This window comes from Chiloscyllium punctatum, chromosome 2 (genome assembly GCF_047496795.1).
Source record: "Chiloscyllium punctatum isolate Juve2018m chromosome 2, sChiPun1.3, whole genome shotgun sequence".
NCBI classification, from domain to species: Eukaryota; Metazoa; Chordata; class Chondrichthyes; order Orectolobiformes; family Hemiscylliidae; genus Chiloscyllium; species Chiloscyllium punctatum.
In genome coordinates, this window is record NC_092740.1 from 125,795,441 (window position 1) to 125,823,235 (window position 27,795).

The 27,795-nt window shown below is 42.7% G+C and overlaps 1 protein-coding gene across 2 annotated transcripts in view; it reads left to right on the forward strand.

Moving 5' to 3' along the window:
* tbc1d2 (TBC1 domain family, member 2) overlaps nucleotides 1–27,795 on the forward strand; it is a 76,588-nt gene that overhangs the window by 12,471 nt on the left and 36,322 nt on the right. Inside the window, exons 1-3 of one of the 2 annotated variants that reach the window (XM_072588146.1) lie at nucleotides 898–967; nucleotides 17,547–17,682; nucleotides 26,874–27,013. In XM_072588146.1, coding sequence (XP_072444247.1) covers nucleotides 17,564–17,682; nucleotides 26,874–27,013 — 259 coding nt within the window. In that variant the 5' untranslated portion in view covers nucleotides 898–967; nucleotides 17,547–17,563. Of the gene's footprint in view, nucleotides 1–897; nucleotides 968–17,546; nucleotides 17,683–26,873; nucleotides 27,014–27,795 lie in introns of those variants that run through there. The other variant, XM_072588145.1, reaches the window with a different exon arrangement.

Consider the following 27,795-nt stretch of genomic DNA (forward strand, 5'->3'; position numbering starts at 1 on the left):
GCACAGGCAGACTGAAAGGCCTCTGGCAACCAAACACTCCCCAAGTGTCTGCTAACATTGTATATTGAATTTTGCAGGCAGAGCAGCTGTCACACCCAGGAGTTCAAAGTGCAGCCACTGATCCTGACTGACTTTAGTTGCAAATCATGATATTTGTCCCGTAGTTTTAAAAAGAAAGCACAAAAAAGTACTAATGGAATAGATATTTAGAAAATATTAAATATTGAGTTTGCGAAGAGTAATAAAGATATTTATATATTTCGGTCTAGCTTCTCCAGGATATTCACCATCCGAGTGTCGTATTTAACTCCAAGATGAACTTCAGCCACGTAGAGTCATAGAGATGTACAGCGTGGAAACAGATCCTTCGGTCCAACTTGTCCATGCCGACCAGCTATCCTAACCTAATCTAGCCCCGCTTGCCACCCACCGGCCCATATCCCTACAAACCCTTCCTACTCATACCCATCCAGATGCCTTTTAAATGTTGCAATTGTACTAGCCTCATCACTTCCTCTGGAAGCTCATTTCGTACACGTACCACCCTCTGAGTGAAAAAGTTGTCTCTTAGGTCTCTTTTATATCTTTCCCCTCTACCCCTAAACCTATGCCTTCTCGTTCTGGGCTCCTCCACCCAAGGGACAATACTTTGTCTATTTACTCTATCTATGCCCCTCATGATTTTATTGCACAACCCCCTTAGATGCACCTGATATTGTCCTTGCCTGTTTATGAAACCCTTATCCATGCTTTTGTCACCTCTAGTCTTGACTATTACATGGCATCTTATGTTTCACCCTCCATAAACCTGTGACTATCATTTCCCATTCATCTACCACCCATTTCCCATTCATCTAGGTCAAGCAGCACCTTGAGTTGAAAATTCTCATCTTTGTTTTCAAATTTTCCATCACCTCAACAGTCTTCCCTATCGCTGTAATCACCTCCAGCACCACAATCCACTGAGGTATTTATATTTGTCTAATTCTGGCCTCCAAATTTAATTGCTTTGCCATTCAATAGCTGTACCTGAACCATTCAATAGCTGTGCCTTCAGGTGCCTATACCCTAAGGTCTAGAATTACCTCCCTGTCTGTTGCTCTGATATTTTTACCCTTTTAAGAATCTCTTTAAGAACCTGCGTCCTTGACTCCAGTTTTGGTCATCTGTTCAAACGTGTGGCTTGTTGTCAAATTTTGTAACCCATCTATTCTGCTCCTTTAGATTTTCTAACTTTAATAAAAGTGATAGAGGAATGTACGTTGTTACTGGACAATCTGATGACCTTCACAAATTTGGAAGAAAATAGTCTTTGGTGGACTTTTCTCAGTATGAGGGTGAAGTGATATTTCTGTCCATTGCACAGAGCTTAGCTGACACTTTAATCTAGGATTGCCAGTTCCAGTTGGCCATATTCCTGGAGGTTTCATCATATGATCTCCCACCTCCCACGGCATTTTATAATTAAACAGCCTCTTTGTTTTCTCAACCGTTTTGATAAACCTATAAACAATTGAACAGCTTGAAAAGGAAATTTTAGGCACTCGAGGGAAATAAACTTATAGCCGAAGAGAGCAGAGAATAGGAAGCGAGTCGATGAGCTTAATGGACATCTGTGTGATTATACTTCTAACATGTAAAGAATAACATCTTGACTTGGGGCTTCCACCTGGTTGTGCTGGTTTCTTTCAAGCAAGCTAGGATCATGGAAAGAATCATGGAATTTCAATTTCAAATTTCAATTGGTCCAAGAGATGGATGGGGCCCACCCATGAAAGTGATCCCCTCTCCAATTGAATTAATCACTATGGCAAGGTTCAACTGACAGCATCAATGTAAAGGCCCCTTACAGAGGCTTATCAAATTAATTTTTTTTTTGTTTCGGCAGACAGATGCTAATATGCATCATTTTAAAAGCTTAGAAATATTATATTAAAAACTAATTTACTACAATTGTCCATTGTACATTCATTAATAGTCATTCTGTAAACATTTGAGATCATTGTTGATAATATTAAACACAAGATGGAAGACTCTCTGAATAGAATAAACTAAAAGCACAATGCTGTGGATGCTAGAATTCTGAAATAAGAACAAAAAGTGCTGGAGAAATGCAGCAGGTCTGACTGCATCTATGGAGAAAAAAAAAGTTAATGTTTTCAGGTCAATATAACTCATTAAAGACCATCATTTTCTAGCTCTCTTCAGTTCCAAAGAATGGTCATAGCATCAGATTTGAAACATTAACTATGTTTTTTTTCTGTCCACTGATGAGTTTCTCTAGCACTTTGCGTTTTCTTTTAATCTCTGAATGAAGTGCTTACTTTTGGTCTTAAATTTACTTTCAGGTGCATTACCAAAGCTGCATTACCAGTTAACCAGTCAAAGAATGTTTTTAATGCAATGTTGGTGGACTGAATGTGAAATCTTCTGAATAAGTTTAAACATAAACTTGAGCAAAGGAAAACCCTTCCTAAACCTAACAAAATCTTAAGCTCAATTTGTTGATGAATTATTGGTGAAATTCAAACCCCAGCAGTTGGTCATCTTTTTAGTGCAGCTGTGATATTTTTTCAGGGATTGCTCAAAGCAGTGACCAGGAAATAAACTTGAATTCCTCATAACCCGAAGGCAATCCTTGGCATTGACCCGAAACCTAGTTGCTCGTGAGAGAAATATTACTTTCTTATCCAATTTTTTGACAGTACCCTGCATGCAAAACTGTTTAATAAAGTGTGAGCAATGTGTCCATAAAAGGTTGCAGTCTGCTCTTTTGGAGTGGCAGGAATGGGTCATTTGCCAGAATCATTCACCCTGACATGATCTCAAACTCACTTTATTAGAGCAGGCTGGAAGGGATTGCTTGAACGGCCAGTAAGGCATTTGGCAAGATTTTCAGTAGTGGGAGTCTGTCATAGAGGAATGGGACACTGCCGCACCAAAGGATGAAACTAATTTGGAATGAGAATATTCCTCCCACAAAGGCCACATCTTAATGGGTGGCATGATGGCTCAGTGGTTAGCACTGCTGCCTCACAGCACCAGGGACCTGGGTTTAATTCCACCCTTGGGTGACTGTGTAGAGCTTGCACATTCTGCCCGTGTCTGTGTGGGTTTCCCCCAGGTGCTCTGGTTTCCTCCCATAATCCAAAGATGTGCAGGTCAGGTGAATTGGCCAAGCTAAATTGCCCGTGGTATTCAGGGATCTGTGGGTTAGGTGCATTAGTCAGGGGTAAATGTAGAGTAATGGGGTCTGGGTGGGTTACTCTTTGAAGGGTCGGTGTGGACTTGTTGGGCCAAATGGCTTTTTCCATGCTGTAGGGATTCCAATACTGGAGACCAAATTGGAGCTGGAGGAGATCTCAACCATTCCATTTCCCTCCATTTACAGAATTCTGGATCTTACTGACTACACAGACCTGCTACCTGAAAGACCATCTAAATTCAATATCTATCTGAATAGTTAGAAAAAAAATGGCCACTTTTGTCCAGAGATCTTAAGGAAATGAATTTATGAACTCAGTACAGAAGGTTTACAGGAGACTATTTGTCCATATTTGAAATAGGATGAAAGAGGTTTGCTATGTAGAGGGAGAGAAGTGGTTTACCAGGAAGCTCTCTGTATTAAAGGGTATGAGCTCTAAGGAGAGGCTAGAAAAACTCAGGTTGATTCCTCTCGTGTGGTCGAGACTGAAGGGAGACTTGACAGAAGTCTATAAAATTTATGAGATGCATGGATATGGTTGACGGTCAGAATCTTTTTCCCAGAGTTGAAATGTCTAATACTAGGGAGTATGCATTTCAGCTGAGAGGGGGAAAGCTCAAAGGAGATATGAGGGGTAAGTTTGTTTTTACGGAGAGTGGTAGGAGTCTGGAACATCTGCCGGGAGTGGTAGTGAAGGCAGATATGATAGGGGCATCTAAGGCATTTTTAGATGACCACATGGATATGGACCAAAGACAGGCAGAAGGGATTAGTTTCATTTGCCATCACATTCAGCACAACATCGTGGGCTGAAGGGTCCATTCCTGTGCTCTACTGTTCTATGTGCTTTCTGCTTCTGTGGTGAGGATACGGCTTGAGAGAACTGGTGCAAGGTAATGTTGACGTACTGGAAGCACAGTTGGTTTCCCCCTTGTTTTCCTTTGTAATCTTGAGGGAAAAATCCCAAGGCTTTACTCATTATATTTGCATTTAAGGGAGTAACTAAATTGGAAATCACTTAAGATGCTGCAGCTGCTTTACAATGAACTTTATTTCCAATGGTAAAAGTATTCCAATGCTCTGAGCCATCCAAAAGAGCTTCATTGGCAATATTTAGGAAGAGTCAATACTTTAATGATTCCATTTATAAAGGATAGAACACCCTTCATATAGTGCTCTTCACAACCTCAGGATGTCCCAAATTACTTTTGAAAGGTGGCCGTTGTTGTAATGATGGAAACACAGCCAATTTACAAACAAACTCCTTTAAACAGCCATCAGCAGATGATCTGTTTTATTTTCTGATATTGATTGGAGCTGATGAATGTTTAGCCAGGACACCATAGAGATTTCCTCTCCTCTTCTTCAAAATAGTGACTTGGGGGCCTTTCACATGCACCAAAGAGAGGACACAGGCTGATAGATTGACAGCTCCTCTGCAACTCAGCACCTGCAACAGTGTAGCACTCCCTCAGTATTGATTTTTTTTTTTGTCCTTAAGATTGTGCAATGCTACTTGGACCGATCACCTTCTGACTCAAGTGAAGGTGCTACTCATAGAGCAATGACAGACACTGTGCTCACTGTTTGGGAATGACTGGTTTGTTTTAACATGCAAGTTACTCACAAACATTGCTTGGTGTTTGCTTGAAAGCCTGGGTAAAATTCAGTATCAAACCTGTTAATCTCGTTCTTCTACTCTGGAAAGGAAGGTGAGTCATAATACCAGGAGTCATACCATGATGCTGACTGACTTCATCTGTAATCTGATGTGGCTTTCTTTGCCAGAAACTAACATTGTGTTATTTTATTGAGAGAGAGGAACCTTTTACCTTCTGTTTGCCTTCTGCATCTCAAATAAAAGAAGGAAGCGTATGTCACATATAGACACAGGGATTGAGTGAATCCCTAGAAGAGTGTAAGGGCAGTAGGAGTATATTCAAGAGGGAAATCAGGAGGGCAAAAAGCTGGCATGACATAGCTTTGGCAAGAAATGTTAAGGAGAATCCAAAGAATTTCTACAAATACATTAAGGACAAAAGAGGACCTAAGGAGAGAATAGGTCTCCTCAAACATTAGTGGGTCAGGCAGCATCCGAGGAGCAGGAGAGTCAACGTTTCGGGCAAAAGCCCTTCATCAGGAATCTCCAGCATCTGCAGTCTTCACTTTTGTCTCCTTAAACATTGGCAAGGCCATCTATGTGTGAAACTGCAGGAGATGGGTGAGATATTAAACGAGTATTTTGTATCAATGTTTACTGTGGAGAAGGATATGGAAGATAGAAAACTCAGGGAAATAAATAGCAACATCATGAAAAATGTCCACACTGCAGAGGAAAAAGGGCTGGGGCATCTTAAAACATGTAAAGATGGATAAATCCCTGGGATCTGATCAAGTGTATCCCAGAACTTTGTGGGGAGCTAGGGAAGTGATTGCAGGACTTTCGCCCGAAACATCGACTCTCCTGCTCCTCGGATGCTGCCAAACCAGATGTGCTTTTCCAGCACCACGCTCTGAACTCTGATCTCCAGCATCTGCAGTCCTCACTTTCACCTAATTGATTGCAGGGCCCCTTGCTGAGATATTTGTTTCACTGATAGTCACAGGTGAGGTGCTGGAAGACTGGAGGTTGGCAAACATGGTGCCATTATTTAAGAAAGGTGGTAACGAAAAGCCAGGGAACTATAGACTGGTGAATGTGATGTCATTGGTGGGCAAGTTGTTGGAGGGGCATGATTTACATATATTTGGAAAGGCAAGGACTAATTGTGGATAGTCAACATGGCTTTGTGCATGGGAACTCATATTTCACTAACTTAACTGAGAATTTTTTTTGAAGAAGTGACAAAGAAGATTGATAAAAGTAGAGCGGTGGACCTTGTCTATATGGGCACCTCAGTAAGGTATTTGACAAGGTTCTGCATGATTGACTGGATAGCAAGGTAGATCATATGAAATCCAGGGAGAGCTAGCTATTTGGATACAAAATTGGCTCAAAGTTAGGAGTTTTGAATTGAATTGAATTGAATTTATTGTCATGTGAACTGAGACACAGAAAAGTTTTGTTCTGTGAGCAATACAGGCAGGTCAGAGTTAAGTAGCATTGATAAGTAAATAATACGTAAACAGCAGCAAAAACAAACAAAAACAGGTATAGGCGAATGCTAAGAGTTTGAGAGTCCATTCAATATTCTAACAACAGTAGGGTAGAAACTGTTATGAAACTGGCTGGGGCGTGTATTCAGGCTTCTGTACCTTCTCCCCGATGGTAGACGTTGTAGAAAAACATTGCCAGGGTGTGGTGGATCTTTGAGAATGCTGGTGGCCTTTCCTTGACAGCGGGCCTGGTAGTTGAATTCTATAGAAGGGAGGTTGGCCTTTGTGATTGTCCAGGCCGAGTTCACCACTCTCTGTAACTGTCTCCAATCTTGAATGGTACAGTTGCTGTACCAGATAGTGATACATCCAGATAGAATGCTCTTGATGGCGCACCTATAAAAGTTGGCAAGGATACTTGCTGTCATGCCAAATTTCCTCAGCTGCCTGAGGAAGAAGAGACGTTGTTGGGCCTTTGTATCAAGTGCGTCCATATGAAGAGTCCAAGAAAGCTTGTTGTGGATGACCACTCCCAGGAGCTTGACACTCTCCACTTGTTCCACCTCTGTGCTGTTAATGTGTAGGGGGGCATGAGTAATGTTCCATCGACAGTCATTAATCAGTTCCTTGGTTTTGCCGGCATTGAGAGCTAGGTTGTTCTCAGTGCACCATTTTTCCAGGTCTACCACCTCTCTTCTGTAGTCTGTTTCATCGTCATCTGAGATTCGACCAACTATAGTGGTGTCATCAGCAAACTTGTAAATGGCATTAGTCTGGTTTTTGGTGATGTAGTCATGGGTATACAGTGAGTGCAGTAGGGGGTTTAGTATGCACCCTGGGGTGTCCAGTGTTGAGTGTTAGTGAGGATGAAATATTGTCCCCAGTCTTCACTGATTGTTACCTTTGGGTCAGGAAACTGAGGATTCAGTTGCAGAGAGTGGGGCTTAGTTCAAGATCACTAAGTTTAGTAATCAGTCTCAAGGGGATAACAGTGTTGTAGGCTGAACTGTAATCAATGAGTAGGATTCTTATGTAGCTGTTCTTGGTGTCAAGATGTTTTATGGTGGAGTGAAGGGCAAGTGTTATGGCATCTGACATGGATGTGTTGGTCTGATAGGCAAATTGGAGTTGGTCAAGATTAGTGGGGAGACTGAAGTTGATTAATGCCATGACCAGCCTTTCAAAGCGTTTCATGACTACCGAAGTTTGGGTCACTGGGTGGGAGTCATTGAGACATGCTGCATGAGCCTTCTTAGGCAGAGGGATGATATTGGCCCTCTTGAAACAGGCAGGGACAGTAGCCTCCTGCAGGGAGAGGTTGAAGATGTCTGAGAAGACCTCTGCAGGTTGATATGCGCATGCCCTGAGTGCGTGGCCTGGTACTCTGTCTGGTGCCATCATTTTCTTTGGATTCACATGAATGAAAACTGATCTGACCTCTAATGGAGTGACTGTTTGGATACTTAGAGGGTGGTGTTGGAGGATTGATTTTTAGATGGAGGCTTGTGACCAGCAGTGTGTCACAAGGATCTGTGCTGAGTCCACTGCTTTTTGTCATTTATGTAAATGATCTCAATGTGAATATAGGAGGTATGGTTAGTAAGATTGCTAATGACACCAAAATTGATGGTGTGGTGCACAGCAAATAAGGTTACTTCTGAGTACAGCAGGCACTTGATCAGATGGGCCATTTGGTCAAGAAGTGGCAGATGGAGTTTAATTTAAAGAATGGTTGAGAGGTGGCGTTCACAGAGGTTAACAAATCATGAGGGGTATGGATAGGGTTAATGGTAGGATGGGAATTCAAGACTGGGGGCACATTTTTAAGGTGAGAGGAGAAAGATTTTTAAAAAGACATGGCGCAAATATTTCTACAGAGGGAGTTTTGCATGTGGATTAAGCTTCCTCAGGAAGTGGTGGATGTGGGCACAAATACAACATTTAAAAGACAAGGTTTGTGTTAAGATTTGTAGCTTGGATGCAGGTTGCTGTGGTTGTGGGTATGTTCAAGCTGTGAAGTTGATTTGTAGGCTTTTTCTCCCTTGTATGGTAACATCTTCAGTGTTTTGGAGATTCCTGTGAAGGGCTGTGGTACTGAGTCTTCTGGGATTTAAGACAGTTGCATAACTTGATGAATAGGAAAGGTTTGGAAGGATATGGGCCAGGAGCAGGCAGGTGGGACTAGTTTAGTTTGGGATTATGGACTGCTTTCTTCCTGTGTGATTCTACGAGAAGTGCTGCATTTTAGTAATCGTGGCAGGACTTATATACTTCATGGTAAGGTTCAGGGGAGTGTAGCCAAACAAAGGGACCTAGAGATGCGCTTCATACTTTCTTGAAAGTGGAGCTGCAGGTAGACAGGGTTGGGAAGAAGGTGTTTGGTGTGTTTGCCTTTATTGGTCCGTGCATCCAGTGTAGGAGTTGGGATGTCATGTTACGGCTGTACTGGACATTGTTTAGGCCACTTTTGGAATACTGCATTCAGTTCTGGTCTCCCTGCTAATAAAAAAAGATGCTGTGATACTTGAAAGGCTGCACAAAAGATTTACAAGGATATTGCCAGGTTTGGAAGGTTTGACCTATAGTGAGAGGCTGAATAAGCTGGGCTATTTTCCCTGGAGTGTCTGAGGTTGAGGGGTGACCTTATAGAAGTTTATAAAATCATGAGGGGTATGGATAGGGTAAATAGGTCTTTTCCCCATGGTAAGAGAGTCCAAAACAACAGGTTTAAGGTGAGAAGGGAAAGATTTAAAAGAGATCGAAGAGACAACGTTTTCATGCAGAGGGTAGGGTGTGTATGGAAAGAGCTGCCAGAGGAAATAGTGAAGCCTGATACAGTTACAACATTTAAAAGGCATCTGGATGGGCATGTGAATAGGAAGGGTTTAGAGGGATGTGGGCCAAATGCTGGCAAATGATCCAAGATTAATTTAGGATATGTGGTCGACATGGACGAGTTGGGCTGAAGGGTCTGTTCGCCTGCTGTAAATTCCTATGACTCTGTAATTGTGAAGATTGTATTTTCAAAGGTGACTTTGGAAGAGGTGTTCCAATTATAGCCATAGGATCACCACTGGCTCCAAGGGCTGAATGGCTGCCTACGCCTAATTCTTATTAACCACTAAAATAGAACTTGCTGGGCCATTGTCCTGACTATTGTACAGAAATATCCACCCCACAGCTGAATCACATTTCTGACAGCGATCTTTTATGCTGTCAATGGTCATTGTGATAAATTTAGTTTTTCTTTCTCATAATGGTTAAGTGAAACATTTCCCAAGTATTCAGTTTGTTGGTGAGTCCAATAGCTTTGATTCAGTCTACAGAGTTTACTAAACCATTCATGCAATCCTACATTCTTCATGCCAGATAGGCCATTTGCCAATTTGCCTTGTGTTGTGTAATACAACAAAGACCATGTTTATTGTCAACACTGCTGCTGGGTGGCAGAGCATCTGCACATGTACACAAGCAAAGCATAACAGTGGCATGGGAATGCTAAGCAACAGGATGACAACTGCCTGGAACATAGATGGGTACTGTCCATATAGACACCAGAAGGGCAGAGACAGACTTCTGAGCATCAGCTCCCTGTCACTGAAATCAACGGACATTTTGCGATCTGCTTCCTTTCCATCCAGCTTGCAATTCACAAGGACTTGCACCCTCCAAAGCAACAGCTCACAGTTCATCATTCTAGCAAATTTGTTGTGGAAAGGCCAAGTTCATTATTAAACAATATTTCAATCAGAAATCCACAACACTGAAATCAGAATTTTAAAAATTATGAAAATAAAGCATTGAGTGCAGCTCAGTTTCCTGTTGTCAGGGGGGAATTATTGACATGACGCCTTTTCTAGGCTTTAGGGTTTTGCAATTAAATGCCAGTGCTCAAAATATTTCATTGTAACTGTGTTCTTCACAGGAAATACACATTTGGAAGTTCCACTGACCTTTGATATAAGGCTTTCGGAAATGCATACATAATAAAACTGTGGATTTAGTTGTCTGCTTGTTTGCAAGTGCTGATGTCAGCTGTGTATGCACAGATGTATCCTGGAGAGGGCAATGGTTCAAGACCAGCAGATGAGCACAGTCCTGCCCAGCAAGCTCTTTAACTGTCTAATAAGAATTAGGAGGAGTAGGCTATTTGGCCCTTTGAGCCTGTTGTGATCCTAATGGCTAATTAGAACATTTTCCTCCAAAGTCACAGTTGAAAATAATTCTTCACAGGCATCATCTGCATATGCACCCATGGCCGTCCTTGCATTGATAACACACATTCCTGTCAAATCATTTCATGAACATTGACACCTCTGACTGCAACTCATTAGCCTACAATGAACTGGAGGTGGGATGGGACTTTGAACAAGATTTATGGTAAATTGTTTCCTGTAAGATAGACTGTCTATTTTAAACAACAGTCAATAATCAGCAGTCTATTTACTCAGCAAACTGAGCCTCTATGTATTACAGTGAAGTATCCCAATAAAAGCAAAATTATTTCTCCCAGGGATTACAATGAGTGGAATATAGTTAAATAATACAAATTCCAAAGACACGACCAATACTAGATACATAAGGGTGAATCTTACAATTTTTTGGCTAAGTGTTGAATTTGTTAGAAGCCTCATGTACTTATGTAAGGTATGACTTGATTAGTTAGCATGCAATATGATACTTTTCACTGTAACTTGGTACATGTGACAATAATAAATCAAATCAATATTCACCCCACCTTACCACGGGCTGTAGCCTGAACAACTAGCTGCTCACTGGACATTCCAGAATCAGCTGGTATCCTTGGTGTAGGCACTACATTTAAAAGGCTGTTGCATACCCAAACACTATCAGTTCAGAGTTGCCTTGCTGACAATTTCCCTGGCCATGGCAATTTGGGGAAATCTTCACCCTCGCTTTGTAGGCAGTGCCCTGGAACTCCTGCTGTACATGTCAGACAGCCCACGTTGCTCTGACCTTTATAAGAGTCTGAGCTCAAGACTTAACTGTCAAGAAAATTAGTCAATCACCTTTAGTTTGGTTGGGACTTTGGTCACAATACTCATTCTTTATTAAGAAGAAATTTATACTCCGTTGATAAATGGATCTGAGTTTGACACCCCAGGAAATCCAGTCCCGAGAGTTGAAACTATTTGTGTCTGTGTGTATATGTGTTTGATTGGCAGCTCTATTTCAGTTTGAGATAAGTCCTTGAATTCCCAATTGTTTTTCATGGATCATCAAAGGGTTTTGGAAATCTATCTCTGTCTTACTTCAATCTAGCTGTCCTTCAGAAACTGTCAGAAAGTGAGGATTAGACAGAACAAATGAAGGAGGGATAACATAAAATTCCTGATTTTGCTCAATGAGTAGGAAAATGCAGTTACTTTCAAGGAGAAGTAGTTAAGGCAAATATCATCTTTCTGTTTTCACTACTATTTATACTATTGGGTGTGGGATCGTTTAGTATAAAAATAAACATAATTCTGAGTTTTATGACTAGAGCCTTTGTGACAAAAGCAGTAAAGGGATGCTCAACATTTTAGAGTGTACAAGTTAGGCTTTGACTGGAGATTGGTAGTCAATTGTTTTTCCCCATCAAGATAGGAGGACGTGGGGTTAGAGGATGAGGAACTTTACCATAATTTTTTTATAATTTGTTCAAGGCATGTGAACAATATTGTCAAAATCAACATTTAGTGCCCATCTCTAACTTCTCTTCAGATGGCAGTGGGGATGTGCCTTCTTGAACCCTTAGCACTGTCAGAGATGGAGGGAGGACATTCCAGGATTTTGACCCAGAGACAGTAAAGAAATGGCAATATAGTTCCAATTCAGGATGGCGTATGCTTTGGAGGGAAACCCGCGGGATGTGGTACCTGCTGTGCCTGTCCTCCTCACTGATTGAGGTCTGTGTTTGAAAGGTGCTGTCAAAGAAGCCTCAGAGAGTTATTGTAATGTATCTTGTTGCACATTATTGCTGTGGCGTACTGTGTGTGTGTGGAGGGAGTAAATGTCCAACGTGACAGATAAGGTACCAAGTTAGCTAATGAGGGAGTCACGGAGGGAATGGTCTCTGCAGAATGCTGAAAAGGGTGGGGAGGGAAATGTATCTCTGGTGGTGGGGTCTGACTGTAGGTGGCAGAGGATGATGCATTGTATCTGGTGGTTGGTGAGGTGGAAGGTGAGGACCAATGGAGTTCTGTCCATTTTGAGGTTGGAGGGTTGATGTTCAGGAGTAAAGGTGTGGGAAGTGGAGGAGATGCACTGGAGGGCATTGTTGACTCTCTGGAAGGTAAAATTGCGGTCTTTCAAGTAGGACATGCAAGTCCAGGGCCACCTCTACCACCAAATCTGAGCCACCCTGACGCCTGGAGGAAGAATGCCTCATCTTCCAACTTGGGACCCTCCAACCACACAGCATCAACATCAACTTCACCAGTTTCCTCATCTCTCCACCTCCCCCAACCCACCTTATCACACATCCAACCCTCCAATTCGGCACCAGCCTCTTGATCTGTCCTACCTGTCCATCTTCCTTCCCACCTCTCCACTCCACCCTCCACTTCAACCTGTCACAATCATCCCCACCTTCATCTACCTATCACATTCCCAGCTACCCTGCCCCTCCCATTTATCCCTCAGCACCGTTGTCCCCTACCTCCCATATTCCTGATGAAAATCTCCTGCTCGAAATGTCGACCCTCCTGCTCCTCAGTTGCTGCCTGGCTAGCTGTGTTTTTCCAGCATCACACTTTTTGATTCTGATCTCCAGCATCTGCAATCCTTACTGTCTCCTCCTTGAGGCAACACTCTGTTAAATGCTGCTTTGATGACAAACATAGTTATTCTCATCTCAATGCTGGAACTCAGTCCTTTTGTCCATGTTTGAACTAAGGTTCAAACTGGGATCTGGAACTGAGCGGACCAAGTTGAGCATTGGTGAGCAGGATAATACTGTTCAAGTGTCACATGATAGCCTTGTCGATGAGTGTTTGGCCAAGTTGGATTGTCCTGCCTTTTGTGTATAAACATACCTGGGTAATTTTCCACATGGTCAAGTATATGCTTGTGTTGTAGTTGTAGTCACATAGCTTAAAGAGAGACTTGGCTAGTTCTGGAGCACAAGTCTTTTGTACAATTGCCAGAATATTGTCAGGGACTGTAGCATTTGCGGAATGCAGTGTCTTCAACCTTTTCTTTTTACTTCATATAGAATGAACCTAATTGGTTGAAGACCAGCAGGCATGAAGCTGGGGATCATGGGTGGAAGCCTTGATGAATCATATGCATGGTATTTCTAGCTGAAGGTGGAAACGCAAGTCCTGTTTTGTACATCCGTTTGTTGGCATGTCATATTCTAGGTGTGCCATCTGCTGATCCTTATCGAATCAGAGTTGGTCCCCTAGCTTGATAATCGCAGAGCAAATAATATGCTGATCTATGAGGCTACAGATTGTAGTTGAATGCATTTTTGCTGTTATCGATGGTCCACAGTTCCTCATGGGTGCTAGTTTTGAGTTGCTGGATCTATTCTGAATCAGTTGCAGTCAGCAAAAAGGGTAGTGCTGTACAATGCAATGGATTCTTACCCATGTTAAACTGGAGCTTGTTTAAACATTGTGCAGTGGCCGCTGCTCAGCAATTTTACCATGAAAATATTGTGACTTGTAGATTGTTGAGATGGCAATCACATAATATTATTCCTTCCTTTAGTTTTTCTTGCACCATCTATTTGGTGGACTCATTTTCGCAACAGAATATTTTCTTGGTTTTCTTTTTAAATCTAAATTAAGCAGTTTTTTTATACAAAGAAAGGGAACAGCAACTGTCTAAAAACAAATTCAGTACTGCCGATTATCAGGAGAAGAGTGAAGCAGAACTGAGGTACTAAACTATATGTTTGGGCATTTTTTTATTATTAGATTTTATTAGATTACTTAGTGTGGAAACAGGCCCTTCGGCCCAACAAGTCCACACCGACCCGCCGGATGTCCCAATCCCTCTACTCAATGGATGTAGTAAATTAATCTGCAATGTGGTATCCTTTCAGTGCTAAACATTGTTGGCAAACTGTTTATTGTTGTTACGTATGCTTGATTCAAGATAATTCAATCTTTATAAATTAAAATGCATTCTTTCTGTTTCTAGCTTGCATTTTTGTATTATTATGCTGGATAATTTCTGTATGTCAGGACGTTGCTTGCCTTGGCTCACTAGATAGTGGTCTTTGCCTGAGTAGGAAGATGTGAGTTCAAATTCCATTTCAGATATCTGACCATAAAATCTAATCTGACACTCAGTGTCACACTGAATGAATGCTGCATTGTCAGGTGTTAAATGCCTCGTCTACCCCGCCAAGTGCATTCAGTTGACCTCATGGCCATTATATTGAATAAGTGCATGATGCTGTGGTCAAAATTTCTCCATTATAGCTCCTTGAAAGTGGAGTCGCAGGTAGATAGGATAGTGAAGAAGGCTTTTGGTATGCTTTCTTTTATTGGTCAGAGTACGGAGTACAGAAGTTGGGAGGTCATGTTGTGGCTGTACAGGACATTGGTTAGGCTACTGTTAGAATATTGCATGCAATTCTGGTCTCCTTCCTATCGGAAAGATGTTGTGAAACTTGAAAGGGTTCAGAAAAGATTTCCAAGGATGTTGCCAGGGTTGGAGCATCTGAGCTACAGGGAGAGGCTGAACAGGCTGGGGCTGTTTTCCCTGGAGCATTGGATGCTGAGGGGTGATCTTATAGAGGTTTACAAAATTACGAGGGGCATGGATAGGATGGGAGTCCAGAACTAGAGGGCATAGGCTTAGGGTAAGAAGGGAAAGATGTAAAAGGGACCTAAGGGGCAACATTTTCATGCAGAGGGTGGTGCGTGTATGGAATGAGCTGTCAGAGGAATTGGTGGAGGCTGGTACAGTTACAACATTGAAGAGGCATTTGGATGGGTATATGAATAGGAAGGGTTTGGAGGGATACGGGCCAGGTGCTGGCAGGTGGGACTAGATTGGGTTGGGATATCTGGTCGGCATTGATGGCTTGGACCGAAGGGTCTGTTTCCGTGCTGTACATCTCTATAACTCTGTGATGATTATACTACTGCTTGTGGGATCTCACTGCATGCACAAGTCACATGGAAATGGTGACTTCAGATATGGGTTCCTACGCACCCATTGTGTTTCAGGGATTTAAATATTATGCAATAATAACTTATTGGCTGTGCAAACCAGGAAAGACTCCTGTATGCACATGTTCACAAATGGGACCCACAGTGAACCAAGCAGTATTACTTGTGTTAATACACACAACAATGTCTTCAGCATCCTCAAGTGTCCATGTCACCACTTCTAAATTTATGAATGATAACAAACAGAGGGAATAGTCAATACTGAGGAGGGCTGGAAGAAATATATAAATTTTGCAGAATGCGTAAGCAGTCTGCCAATGAAATTCATTGCAATGATTGTGAGGCACTACAGTTAGTAGGAAGAGGAGAGATGTCACTAATTTCTTAGAAGTTCCCAGTCTAGGTGAGATGGACGAATAAAGGGGATCTCTGAGTACAGGTACATCAATCAATAAAAGCCCATGCTGTGCGTGAAATAAAAAGCAAACTAAGTGTTGGGTTTTATTTTTTTTCTGCAGGGATAGAATGGAAAAGTAACTTTTATGCTAAACCTGCATTGAATTTTAGTTGGATTACAAATAAATTACTGCATAATGTACTGGTTGTCATATTATGAAAAGGGTCTACTGAAAAGTTACAAATAATTGATTAGTAGTACAGAACATAAACACTGTTGAAAAGAGACACATGGTTGAAGTATTGCATAGGTAGATATCATGAAAGGATTAACAAGCTGGGTCTCCTTTCTTGAAAACAGAAAGCTGAGGAGTGACCAAAATGGAGGTCTTAAAATTCTAAAGGGATTTGATAGAGTGGATACAGACAGGCTGTTTCCTCTGTGGGAAAGATCAGGACCAGAGACCATCAATATAAAATAGTCTCCAAGAGATAATTCATAAGAAGGTTTTTTTGTCCAGTGAGAATATAGAACTCATTAACATAGTGAGTGATTGAAGTGAATAGTATCAATACATTTAAGGGGAAATGAGGAAAGCACATGAGAGAGAAGAGAATAGACAGTTATGATGGTAAATTTAAATGACAAAAGATGTGAGGAGGCTTGACCATAACACCATAAGGAATAGGAACTGAAGCAGTCCATTCAGCCATTGAGTCTGCTATGTCATCCCAAGAGATATTGGCTTATCTGATTATCCTCAACTCCACATTCTTGTCTTATCTCCATAACCCTTGATTGCTTTACTGATGAAAATACCTGTCTGTCTCAGCCTTGAATATATTTAGTGACCCAGTTTTTATGTCATAAAGAATGCTACAGATTCACTACCCGCTGAGAGAAGAATTTACTCCTTATCTCTGCCTTAAACATTGATTCCCTTATTCTGAGATTATGTTGTCTGGTCTTAGACTCTCCCACAAGGGCAAACAATCTTTCTGCACTTACCCTGCCAAGTCCCCTAAAACACTTACGCTTATCAACAAAATCACATCTTATTCTTCTAAATTCCAATGACTACAAGCTGAATCTGCATTCTCTCCTCCACATCTGCAAACAACCTAGTGAACTTTCTCTGGACTGCCTCTGATGCCAGTACATCTTTCTTTAGGTTAGGGGTTCAAAACTGTTCAGATATTCCAGATGTGGTCTGACTAGTGCTTTGTATAATTTTAGCAAGACCCCCCCCCCCCCCCCAAATTTTTATCCCATTCTATTTCAAATAAAGACCAACAGTCAATTTCCCTACTGACTGTGTATGCTATTGAATGTTTATGCTAACTTTTTAAGTGTTGTACAGCATAAAGAGCTGCTTAGGGCTAGTGGTTTGGTTTATTGCTGAACAGCTTGTTTCTATTCTGTAAATCTTTGTAATTCTAAGTAACCTTGTTCCTTATGAGCACACATTAACAAAAATGGACTGATTGTGGCCTGTACAAAGTTTTGAAGTCATTACTTCTAAGTATGAAAGCCTATAAAATTTGTCTGGTTTGGCATTTGGAATAGCGAATGAAAAACCTTGCTTGGAAAAAAATGGGAACAGACAATTGAGTTTTAGAAAGCATAAATTTGGAAATGATCAGCACGGATGACAAGTGAGTGACATTTTCATGCATTTTTAATGAGGGTGTTTAAAAAAAATTCTCATTTTCTTCAGAGGAAACAGATGAGTTCATGGATCCCGTGAAAACACCTACTGGTCTTGTCGGAGTGGAAGCAGCTTCTCTCCCAGTCCCCCTGCAGCCCACTACCTTCCACAACATCTCTCTCAAACATCTGGGAACAGAAATCCAGTAAGTGGTTTTGACATTACAGTACTTTTCAGCGGGGCTGTATAGGATGTGCAGAGGGTTATGGTCTGGAATATGTTACCTGAGAGGATGGTGGAAGAAGATTGAGCAGTAATTTACAAAAGGTGTCGGGCACATATTTGATCATAGAACCTGCAGTGTGGAAGCAGGCCACTCAGACCACCAGGTCCACAACCACCCTCTGAAGAGTATCCCAGACAGACACACCCTGCTAACCTATCTCTGTAACCCTAATCCCTCCTAACCTGCACATCCCTGGACACCACAGGGCAATTTAGAATGGCCAATCCACCTAACTTGTGCATCTTTGGAGCGTGGGAACAAGCCATAGCACCCACAGAAAACCCATGTAGACATGGGGAGAATGAGCAAACTCCACACAGACAGTCACCTGGGGGTGGAATCGAACCCATGTCCCTGATGCTGTGTGGCAGCACTGCTAACCCATTGAGCATCGTTCTGCATTGAGAAATGTTGGCAGGACTCTGGGAAAAGGGGTGTTGTGGAATGGGACAAATTCGACAGCTTTATTAAAGAGTCAGATAAGGTGCAATGAGCCACAAAAATAACTTTGCTCTGTGCTATCTAATTTGGCATTTCTAGGATTGGTGAAAGTGTATTGTGCCTGGGGGGAGTTTTCAGCCTTGCTTTCCCTGTCCTGTTTAGCCCTCCTTTCTGCCCTTACAATGGCCATGTGAACTTTTTTTTTATTCATCAGGGAGGCTGCATTAACAAACAAGCATACACATGGGCACAGACACACCTGCATACAGAAAAAACAAAATGTTCCTTGAGTAACAATAGGCAGAGCATGCTGTATTTATAATGAAAGACTATCATCTGCAGAATAGCTCAATGAGGAAAATCCTCACAATAAAGAGAACCACTGAGCAGCAATGAAATGGAGAGGGTTAAATTAGATAAACTTGAAACTAGGTGGAGCATGTTATAGATTCAGATTTTGGAGCCACTTTTAATTATATTTATGCTGCTAATTCGCAACATGCAAATCCTCTAAACTGGTGGGGTTAGCAGACTGTAAAAGTAGTTTAAACACACCTTATGTGAATAATGCCTTTGGTTTTACTTTAGTCCCAGTCATAATCTAATTTTTTTTTTACCAATATTAACAGAACAAGGAGAAAGTTGAACCTAAATATTAATAAGAACAATGATTAAAGTCATGGAGAATTGTTTGATAATTGAATGTTTAAAGCGTTAGTTTATAAAGGGAACACAGTGGAGGAGCTGTTAAGCATTTGGACCACCTGGAGAACTTGTTTAATATTAGGAAAAGCACCCACTTCAAGACCAAGTGCTTGATAGCTCTCAGATCATGGGACTATTGCATAAGAGAGGTAATGTTCCTCAGGGGGGGAATGAGAGTGAGATATCAAAGTCCTAGCTTCAGCCACTGCTATCAATAACTATTCAACAGGAGAGAACAAGCTGAAATCTCCTGGGACCAGCCTAAGTGGTGATTGGAGAAATGGTACATGGGCAGAGGAGAGCTTCTGTTTCAATCACAGATTCTGTCATTTTTGCACTTGCTGTCCCTCCAATCACAGATTCTCTCTCTGTGGCTTGGACTGCTCTTCCTGATACAGAATCTCTGATTGGCAGAGTTAGAGTCTGTGATTGGAAAAGCAGCTCCATGGCTCCTGCAATCACTGCTCCTCCAATCACAACATTACAGTCAGACCTTATGCAGGGCAACTTGTCAGTTTGATTGACAATCGTCATTATTTGGAAAAATAGAAAATGGAGTTTCTGAGAGTGGCCAAGTCCTTTAGGTACCTTCATGGCTCATTAGCTGACTTAAAATTAGAAAAAGTCAAAACAATGGCACTTTAAAAAAGAATAGACAATAGGCGGCACACTTGTGGAGGCGGGTACTGCAGATGCTGGACATTACAGTCAAGATTAAAGTGGTGCTGGAAAAACACAGCAGATCAGGCAGCATCCGAGGAGCAGGAAAATTGACTATTTCAGGCAAAAGCCCTTCATCAGGAATGAGGCTGGGAGCCTTAGGGGTGGAGAGATAAATGGGAGAGGGGGTGGGTGGGGCTGGGGATAAGGTAGCTGAGAGTGCAATAGGTGGATGGAGGTAGGGGTAATGGTGATAAGTCAGAGAGGAGGCTGGAGCAGATAGGTGGGAAGGAAGAAGGACAGGTCATGAGGATAATGCTGAGCTGGAAGGTTGGAACTGGGGTAAGGTGGGGGAAGGGAAACTGGTGAAGTCCACATTGATGCCCTGGGGTTGGAGGGTTCTGAGATGGAAGATAAGGCGTTCTTCCTCCAGGCATCAGGTGGTGAGGGACTGGAGATGACAGAGGCCCAGGACTTGCATGTCCTCGGCAGAGTGGGAGGGCAGAGTGGGTCATTCCATCTCCATCAACGATGACCGACTCAACACTAACATTCTTTACAAACCCACTGACTCCCACAGCTACCTGGATTACACCACCTCCCACCCTACCTTTTGCAAAAATGCTGTCCTGTATTCCCAATTCCTCTCCCTCCACCATATCTGCTCCCAGGAGGACCAGTTCCACCAGATGGCCTCCTTCTTTAAAGACTGCAATTTCCCTTCCCACATGGTTGAAGGTGCCCTACAACACATCTCATCCACGTCCCACACCTCCGCCCTCGAACCCCACCCCTCTAACCTCAACAAGGACAGAACCTCCTGCTCCTCACCTTCCACCCTACCAATGTCTGCATAAATCACATCATCCAACATTTCCACCACCTTCAAACAGACCCCACCACCAGGGATATATTTCCCTCCCCACCCCTATCTGCTTGCCATAAAGACCGTTCCCTCCATGACTACCTGGTCAGGTCTACACCCCCCAACAACCCACCCTCTCCTCCTGGCACCCTCCCTTGTCACCGCAGGAATTGCAAAACCTGCACCCACATCTCCCCCTTCAACTCCATCCAAGGCCCCAAAGGAGCCTTCCACATCCATTAAAATTTCACCTGCACTTCCACACATTTCATTTCCCGATGCAGTCTCCTCTACATTGGAGAGACTGGATGTCGTCTTGCAGAGCGCTATAGAGAACATCTCCGGGTCACCCGCACCAATCAACCACACCACCCTGTGGCCGAACATTTCAACTCTCCCTCCCACTCTGCCGAGGACATGCAAGTCCTGAACCACCTCCATCGCCACTCCCTCACGACCCGATGCCTGGATGAAGAACGCCTCACCTTCCACCTCGGGACCCTCCAACCCCGTGGCATCAATGTGGACTTCACCAATTTCCTCATTTATCCCCCCCCTAACCTTACCCCAGTTCTAACCTTCGAGCTCTGACCTGTCCCACCTGTCAATTTTCCTTCCCACTTAACCACTCCACCCTCCCCTCTGACCTATCCCTTTTATCTCCAACTCCATCCACCTATTGCACTCTCAGCTACCTTCTCCCCAGCCCCATCCGCTCCCATTTATCTCTCCACCCCCAAACCTCCCAGCCTCATTCCTAGTGAAGGGTTTTTGCCTGAAACAGTCAATTTTCCTGCTCCTCGGATGCTGCCTGACCTGCTGTGCTTTTCCAGCATCACTGTAATCTTGACAATATGTGGTACATGGTCAAGAGAGAGAGAGAAAAAGAAACCCAAACTGCTAACTGACACAGCAGTGAATCTGCACAGTTACTGCCTTGATGTTTGAATTCATGTATCTCCGCGCATTGAAGTGCATCTAGGAAAACTTAGCAAGCCGTGAAATTCACAACTGACCTTCGAGGAACCTGTGTGGGAGAGCTCACAGCACAGGAACAGATAAGTGAATAGTTGTTATGTATAGTCTTGCTCTAAGTCTACAGTAGTGAGTAGAGTGGGTTCTTTCTTGTTTGCATGTTATAGTGAGATCGGTCTCCTCTTGGTTAAATTTTAAAAATATAAACCATAACTATTAAGTTAGCCTGGGACACTTTTTTTTTTACAGCAATAAGATGGTGCTATTTTCTGGGTCTGTAGATTTGTGAAGGAGCAAAGATGGCATTTAGTAGAGTGATGTGCTCTTCCTGTCGGATATGGGAGTTTAGGGAAAGTTTACATGCTAATGATGGTTGTGTCTGCAGGAAGTGTCTTTGGTTGCGAACCCTGTCAGATCGAATAGATCGGTTGGAGTGACAGTAAGAGGCAATGAGGAGTTTACAAGACCAAGGGGGTATGATTGATCACAATTATAGGAAAGGAAAAAAGTGTAGATGCAGTCAGATAGATGGGTTAACTCCAGGAAAGGTAGGAGAGGTAGGCAGGCAATGTAGAAGTCTTTTGTGGCTATCTGCACTTCAAATATGTATGGTATTTTGGATAATGTGGGGGTGATGGACTGTCAGAGGAATGTAGCATGAACAGCCAAGTTTCTGGTATCATGACAGGCCCAAATGTAATGAGGGGTACATCAGGTTCCAAGCGATTGATTGTGATAGGGGAATCTCTAGTCAGATGCACAGACAGATGTTGCTGCGGCCAGCAGTGAAAAATCAGAATGGTGTCTTGCCTCCCTGGTGCCAGGATCAAGGATGCCTCATAGAGGGTGCAGAATGTTTTCAAAGGGGACAGGGACCAGCAGGAGGTCATTGTACACATTGGCACCAACAACATAGGTAGGGAAAAGGATGAGATTCTGTACGGAGAATATAGAAAGTTAGTCAGGAATTTAAAAAGGAGATCCTTGAGGGTAGTAAAATGTGGATGGGACCCAGGGAGATAGTGAGGAAAGAGATCAATCTGAGACTGGTACACTTGGGAAAGGGAGAAAGTCAAGCAGTCAGGGCAGGAAGGAACAAAGTAGACAACAAGATAGGACTAATAAATTAAACTGCATTTACTTCAATGCAAGAGGTAAAGCAGATGAACTCACGGCATGATTAGGGATATGGGACTGGGATATCTTTGGCAATTGCAGAGACGTGGCTCAGAGATGGGCAGGACTGGTAGCCCAACTTTCCAGGATACAAATGCTATAGGAAGGATAGAAAGGGGGCAAGAGAGGGCGGTGTTTTTGATAAGGGATAGCATTATGGCTGTACTTAGGGAAGATATTCCTGGGAATACAACCAGGGAATTTAGTTCGCTGGAACTGAGAAATAAGAAAGGGATGATCACCTTGGGATTGTATTACAGAACCCCTCCACCCCCCCCCCCCCACTCCCCCAATAGTCAGTGGGAAATTGAGAAACAAATTGGTAGAGATTTCAGTTACCTGTAAGAATAATAGGGTGGTTATGGGAGGGGATTTTAACACTCCAAACATAGACTGGGACTGCCATAGTGTTAAGGAGAGGAAGTATTAAGTTTAAATGGAGAGGAATTTGTTAAGTGTGTACAAGATAATTTTCTGATTCAGTATGTGGATGTACCTACTAGAGAAGGTGCAAAACCTGACCTACTCTTGGGAAATAAGGCAGGGCAGGTGACTGAGGTGTCAGTGGGGGAGCACTTTGGGGCCAGCGACCATAATTCTATTAGTTTTAAAATAGTGATGGAAAAGGATAGACCAGATCTAAAAGTTGACGTCCTAAATTGAAGGAAGGCTAATTTTGACAGTTTTAGGCAAGAACTTTCAAAAGCTAAATAGGGGCAGATGTTCACAGGTAAAGGAATGGCTGGAAAATGGGAAGCCTCCAGAAGTGAGATAATGAGACTCCAAAGAAAGTATATTCCTGTCAGGGTGAAAGGCAAGGCTGGTAGGTATAGGGAATGCTGGATGACTAAAGAAATTGAGGGTTTGGTTAAGAAAAAGAAGGAAGCATAAGTTAGGTATAGACAGGGGAGATCGAGTGAATCCTTAGAACAGTATAAAGGCAGTAGAGGTATACTTAAGAGGGAAATCAGGAGGGCAAAATGGGGACATGAGATAGCTTTGGTAAATACAATTAAGGAGACTCCAAAGGGTTTTTACAAATACATTAAGGACAAAAGGATAGCTAGGGAGAGAATAGGGCCCCTCAAAGATCAGCAAGGCGGCCTTTGTGTGGAGCTGCAAGAGATGGGTGGATACTAAACAAGTATTTTGCATCAGCGTTTACTGTGGAGAAAGACATGGAAGATGTGGAATGTGGGGAAATAGATGGTGACATCTTGAAAAATGTCCATATTACAGAGGAGGAGGTGCTGGATATCTTGAATTGCATAAAAGTGGATAAATTCCCAGGGCCTGATTTAGGTGCACTGTAGAACTCTGTGGGAAGGTAAGGAAGTGATTGCTGGGCTCGTTGCTGAGATATTTGTATTGTCGATAGTCACAGGTGAAGTGCCGGAAGACTGGAGGCTGGCTAACATGGTACCACTATTTAGGAAAGGTGGTAAGGACAAATCTTGGAACTGTAAACCAATGAGCCTGACATCTGTGGTGGGCCAGTTGTTGGAGGGAATCCTAAGGGACAGGATTTTCATGTATTTGCAAAGGCAAGGACTGATTAGGGATAGTCAGCATAGTTTCGTGTGTGGGAAAAAATGTGTGTCTCACAAACTTGATTGAGTTTTTTTTTGAAGAAGTAACAATGAGAATTGATAAGGGCAGAGTGGTTGACGGGATCTTAATGGACTTCATTAAGGTGTTTGACAAGGTTCCCCATGGGAGACTGGTTAGCAAGGTTAGATCTCATGGAATACAGGGAGAACTAGCCATTTGGATACAGATGCATGAGTAGATGGGGAGCAGAGGGATACAGATGCTTAGGAATTGGGCGATTGGTTTAGACAATGGATTTGGATCGGCTCAGGCTTGGAGGGCTGAAGGGCCTGTTTCTGGGCTGTAAATTTTCATTGTTCTTCTTTTGTTCTTTAGAATTGGCTCGAAGGTAGAAGACAGAGGGTGGTGGAGGGTTGCTTTTCAGACTGGAGGCCCGTGACCATTGGTGTGCCACAAGGATCAGTGCTGGGTTCACTACTTTTCTTCATTTATATAAATGATTTTTGGATGTGAACAAAGGAGGCATTGTTAGTAACTTTGCAAAATTGGAGGTGTAGTGGACAGTAAAGAAGGTTACCACAGAGTACCACAGCATCTTGGTCAAATGGGCCATTGGGCTGATGAGTGGCAGATGGAGTTTAATTTAGATAAACGTGAGGTGCTGCATTTTGGAAAAACAAATCTGAGCAGGATTTATACACTTAATGATAAGGTCCCAGGAAGTGTTGCTGAATAAAGACACCTTGGAGTTCAGGTTCATAGTTCCTTGAAAGAAGAGTCGCAGGTAGATAGGATAGTGACAATGGCGTTTGGTATGCTTTTCTTTATTGGTCAGAGTATTGAGTACAGGAGTTGGGAGGTCATGTTGCAGATGTTGATAGGCCACTGTTGGAATATTGCATGCAATTCTGGTCTCCTTCCTATTGGAAGGATGTTGTCGGGGTTGGAGGATTTGGGCTACAGGAGAGGCTGAATAGGCTGGGGCTGTTTTCCTGGGAGTGTCAGAGGCTGAAGGGTGACCTTTCTCGAGGTTTACAAAATCATGAGGGGCATAGATAGGATAAATAGGGAAAGTCTTTTCCCTGGGGTGGGGGATTCCAGAACTAGAGGGCATAGGTTTAGGGTGAGAGGGGAAAGATAGAAAGGAACCTTAGGGGCAACCTTATGGAATGAGCTGTCAGAGGAAGTGGTGGAGGCTGGTACAATTGCAGCATTTAAAAGGCATCTGGATGGGTATATGAATAGGAAGGGTTTAGAGGGATATGGGCCAAGTGCTGGCAAATGGCAGTAGAATCAGTTAGGATTTCTGATCAGCATGGATGAGTTGGACCGAAGGGTCTGTTTCTGTGCTGTACATCTCTATGACTCTAATAGCCAATCCCACTGACAGTTGCACCGAGTGGGAATTGCTGCTGATGAACTTCAAACAGCTTTGTAGTATTCCAGTGGGCTTTTAAAAAATAAGCTCCTTCAGTTTTCATTGACCACCAGCAAACCACAAAGCTGCCTGAAGTTCAGAAGCAGAGGTTGCTGCTCACAGCAACTGTCAGTGGAATAGGCAATTCTGATTCATTTCATTTTCTCCAAAAAGCTGCTTTTTTTTTTTGGCATTTCCCCAAATTTTCAGTCTGGTTTGCCAGCTGGATATGCTGTCCCAGGCTCCCATGGGAGATTTTGCTGTTTGAAGAGGCCTGCAGGAAAATATTTCGTCAACTTCATCACCAATTCTGGGCACCTCCTGAGCAGTGGGTGGTGTTTCAGATATTTGCATTGGCTGCCCATTTCTCAAATGGATTGTGACATCAGCAATTACCGGCACTTAGTCAACTATGTGAGGTACAGTCCAGATCAGATAAGCTGACTCTGCATTCAAAGGATGTGCATAATGCTGGCATTTCCTCATTGCCCTTCACGAGGTGGTGCTAAAGCTCCTTCTGACAATGAGTGGATTGTTAGACCAGTGCAGATGGCAGCTAGGAGACAATGACAATGGATCGGGACTTAGCTATAGGTTGGACCAGCTAAGGGTGGCAGATTTCCTTCCCTCCCAGAAATTTGTGAACCGGAATGGATTTAGATAACAAGTTAGATGATTTCTGCAAATATAGTTCCCTAATTGCTGTAATGCGATTCACATTTGTGTCTCAGGATTACAAATTCTTACAATATTATCCCATACTATTGTTTCCTAGGGCATGTACACACAATTGTTCAAAAAGCTATTCTCTCACTCAGGGTTGAAATGGGAAACTTTGTTGCTTTATTTCTTTTCACCCAACCTGAAATGACCCAGGGCCATTGTGGGTCCATTCCAGTCACTGGTAAATCACCAGTAGGGAATTCGGGGGAAAAAAACTTTATCTGGAGAGTGGTGAGAATATGGAACTCACTACCACAGGAAGTCCTTGAGGTGAATAGCACCGATGCTGCCCCTTAAATGCAAGAAGAACACGTGAAACAGAAAGGAATAAGGATGTACTGATTGATGAGTTAAAGTGGGAAGGAGGAGACTTAGCTGCAGCATGAACTAGTTAGGCCAAATGACTTGTTCTTCGGCTGCATTAACTGTGTTTATGGTTTGGCATCTTCAATTTCAAGTGGAAAGGCCCTAAGCGATTTTAATGTCAATAGAATACATGCACTGACCTTGGACTTAGAAATTTGAAGATTTGCTTAATCGAGTCACCACTCTAACTTTGTTAATTTGGTTGTTATTTGTTCATTTTCCCCCAAACAGGAATCTTGGTTCTAAAACTGTGTTTCAGTTCTCCAGAAGCAAGTCATTTAGAGAAAGTAAGACCTGTTTTGAAGAAATTAATAAGGGACCAAATGAGACTGGACAAGATGTATCCCAGAGCAAGGAAGGAGACATATCAGGTAGGGCTACAATGTATAATACGTCCAGATAACAATCAAAAACTAACCTGCTTGCATTTCCAAAAGCATCTGTACTCCTCACCTCAGTGGACTATAGTGATTTGCCACTCATTGATTTATCGACCTTTTATTTGCGTTTTTCCTGAATCATAGTGGGTGCAGATTGGAAGTAATGTGACTCTTGGAAAGAACTTAGCTGGAAAGTACCGAGTTGAGAACGATGTTTCACTGCTGCTTTTGATAAGGCCTGTGAGGATAGGTCCAGCACCAGGATCAGACTTATCAGAGGAACATTGGACTCTATGGGATCAAGGTTTTCTGATGCATCTCCAGCAAATTCTGCTTTAGACAGCTTATTTACATACTGAATTGCTTGCCTTTGTTTAAATTTTGACCCCCCGGGACGACTCTGACACACACACACATACACACACACACACAACCAAGGAGATCATTAAATTAATTTATTTTGCTGTTCTATAATGAGAATCATTGGCACGGGTCAACATTCATTGCACTTGAACAGTGGTAATGAGCTGTCTGTGGCAGGCGAATAACTGATGACCCAACTCCCCAGAATCTACAAGACACATATTAGGAGTACAATGTGACATTCTCCACACTTTTCTAACTGATGATGCCTCCAACAATACTCAGGAAGCTCAACACCATGCAGGACAAAGTAGCACGCTTAACTGGCACCCCATCTGTGGACATCAAATGGAAGCAGTGTGCTACATTCAAGATGCACTCCAGTAACTCATCGACAACATGTCCCAATC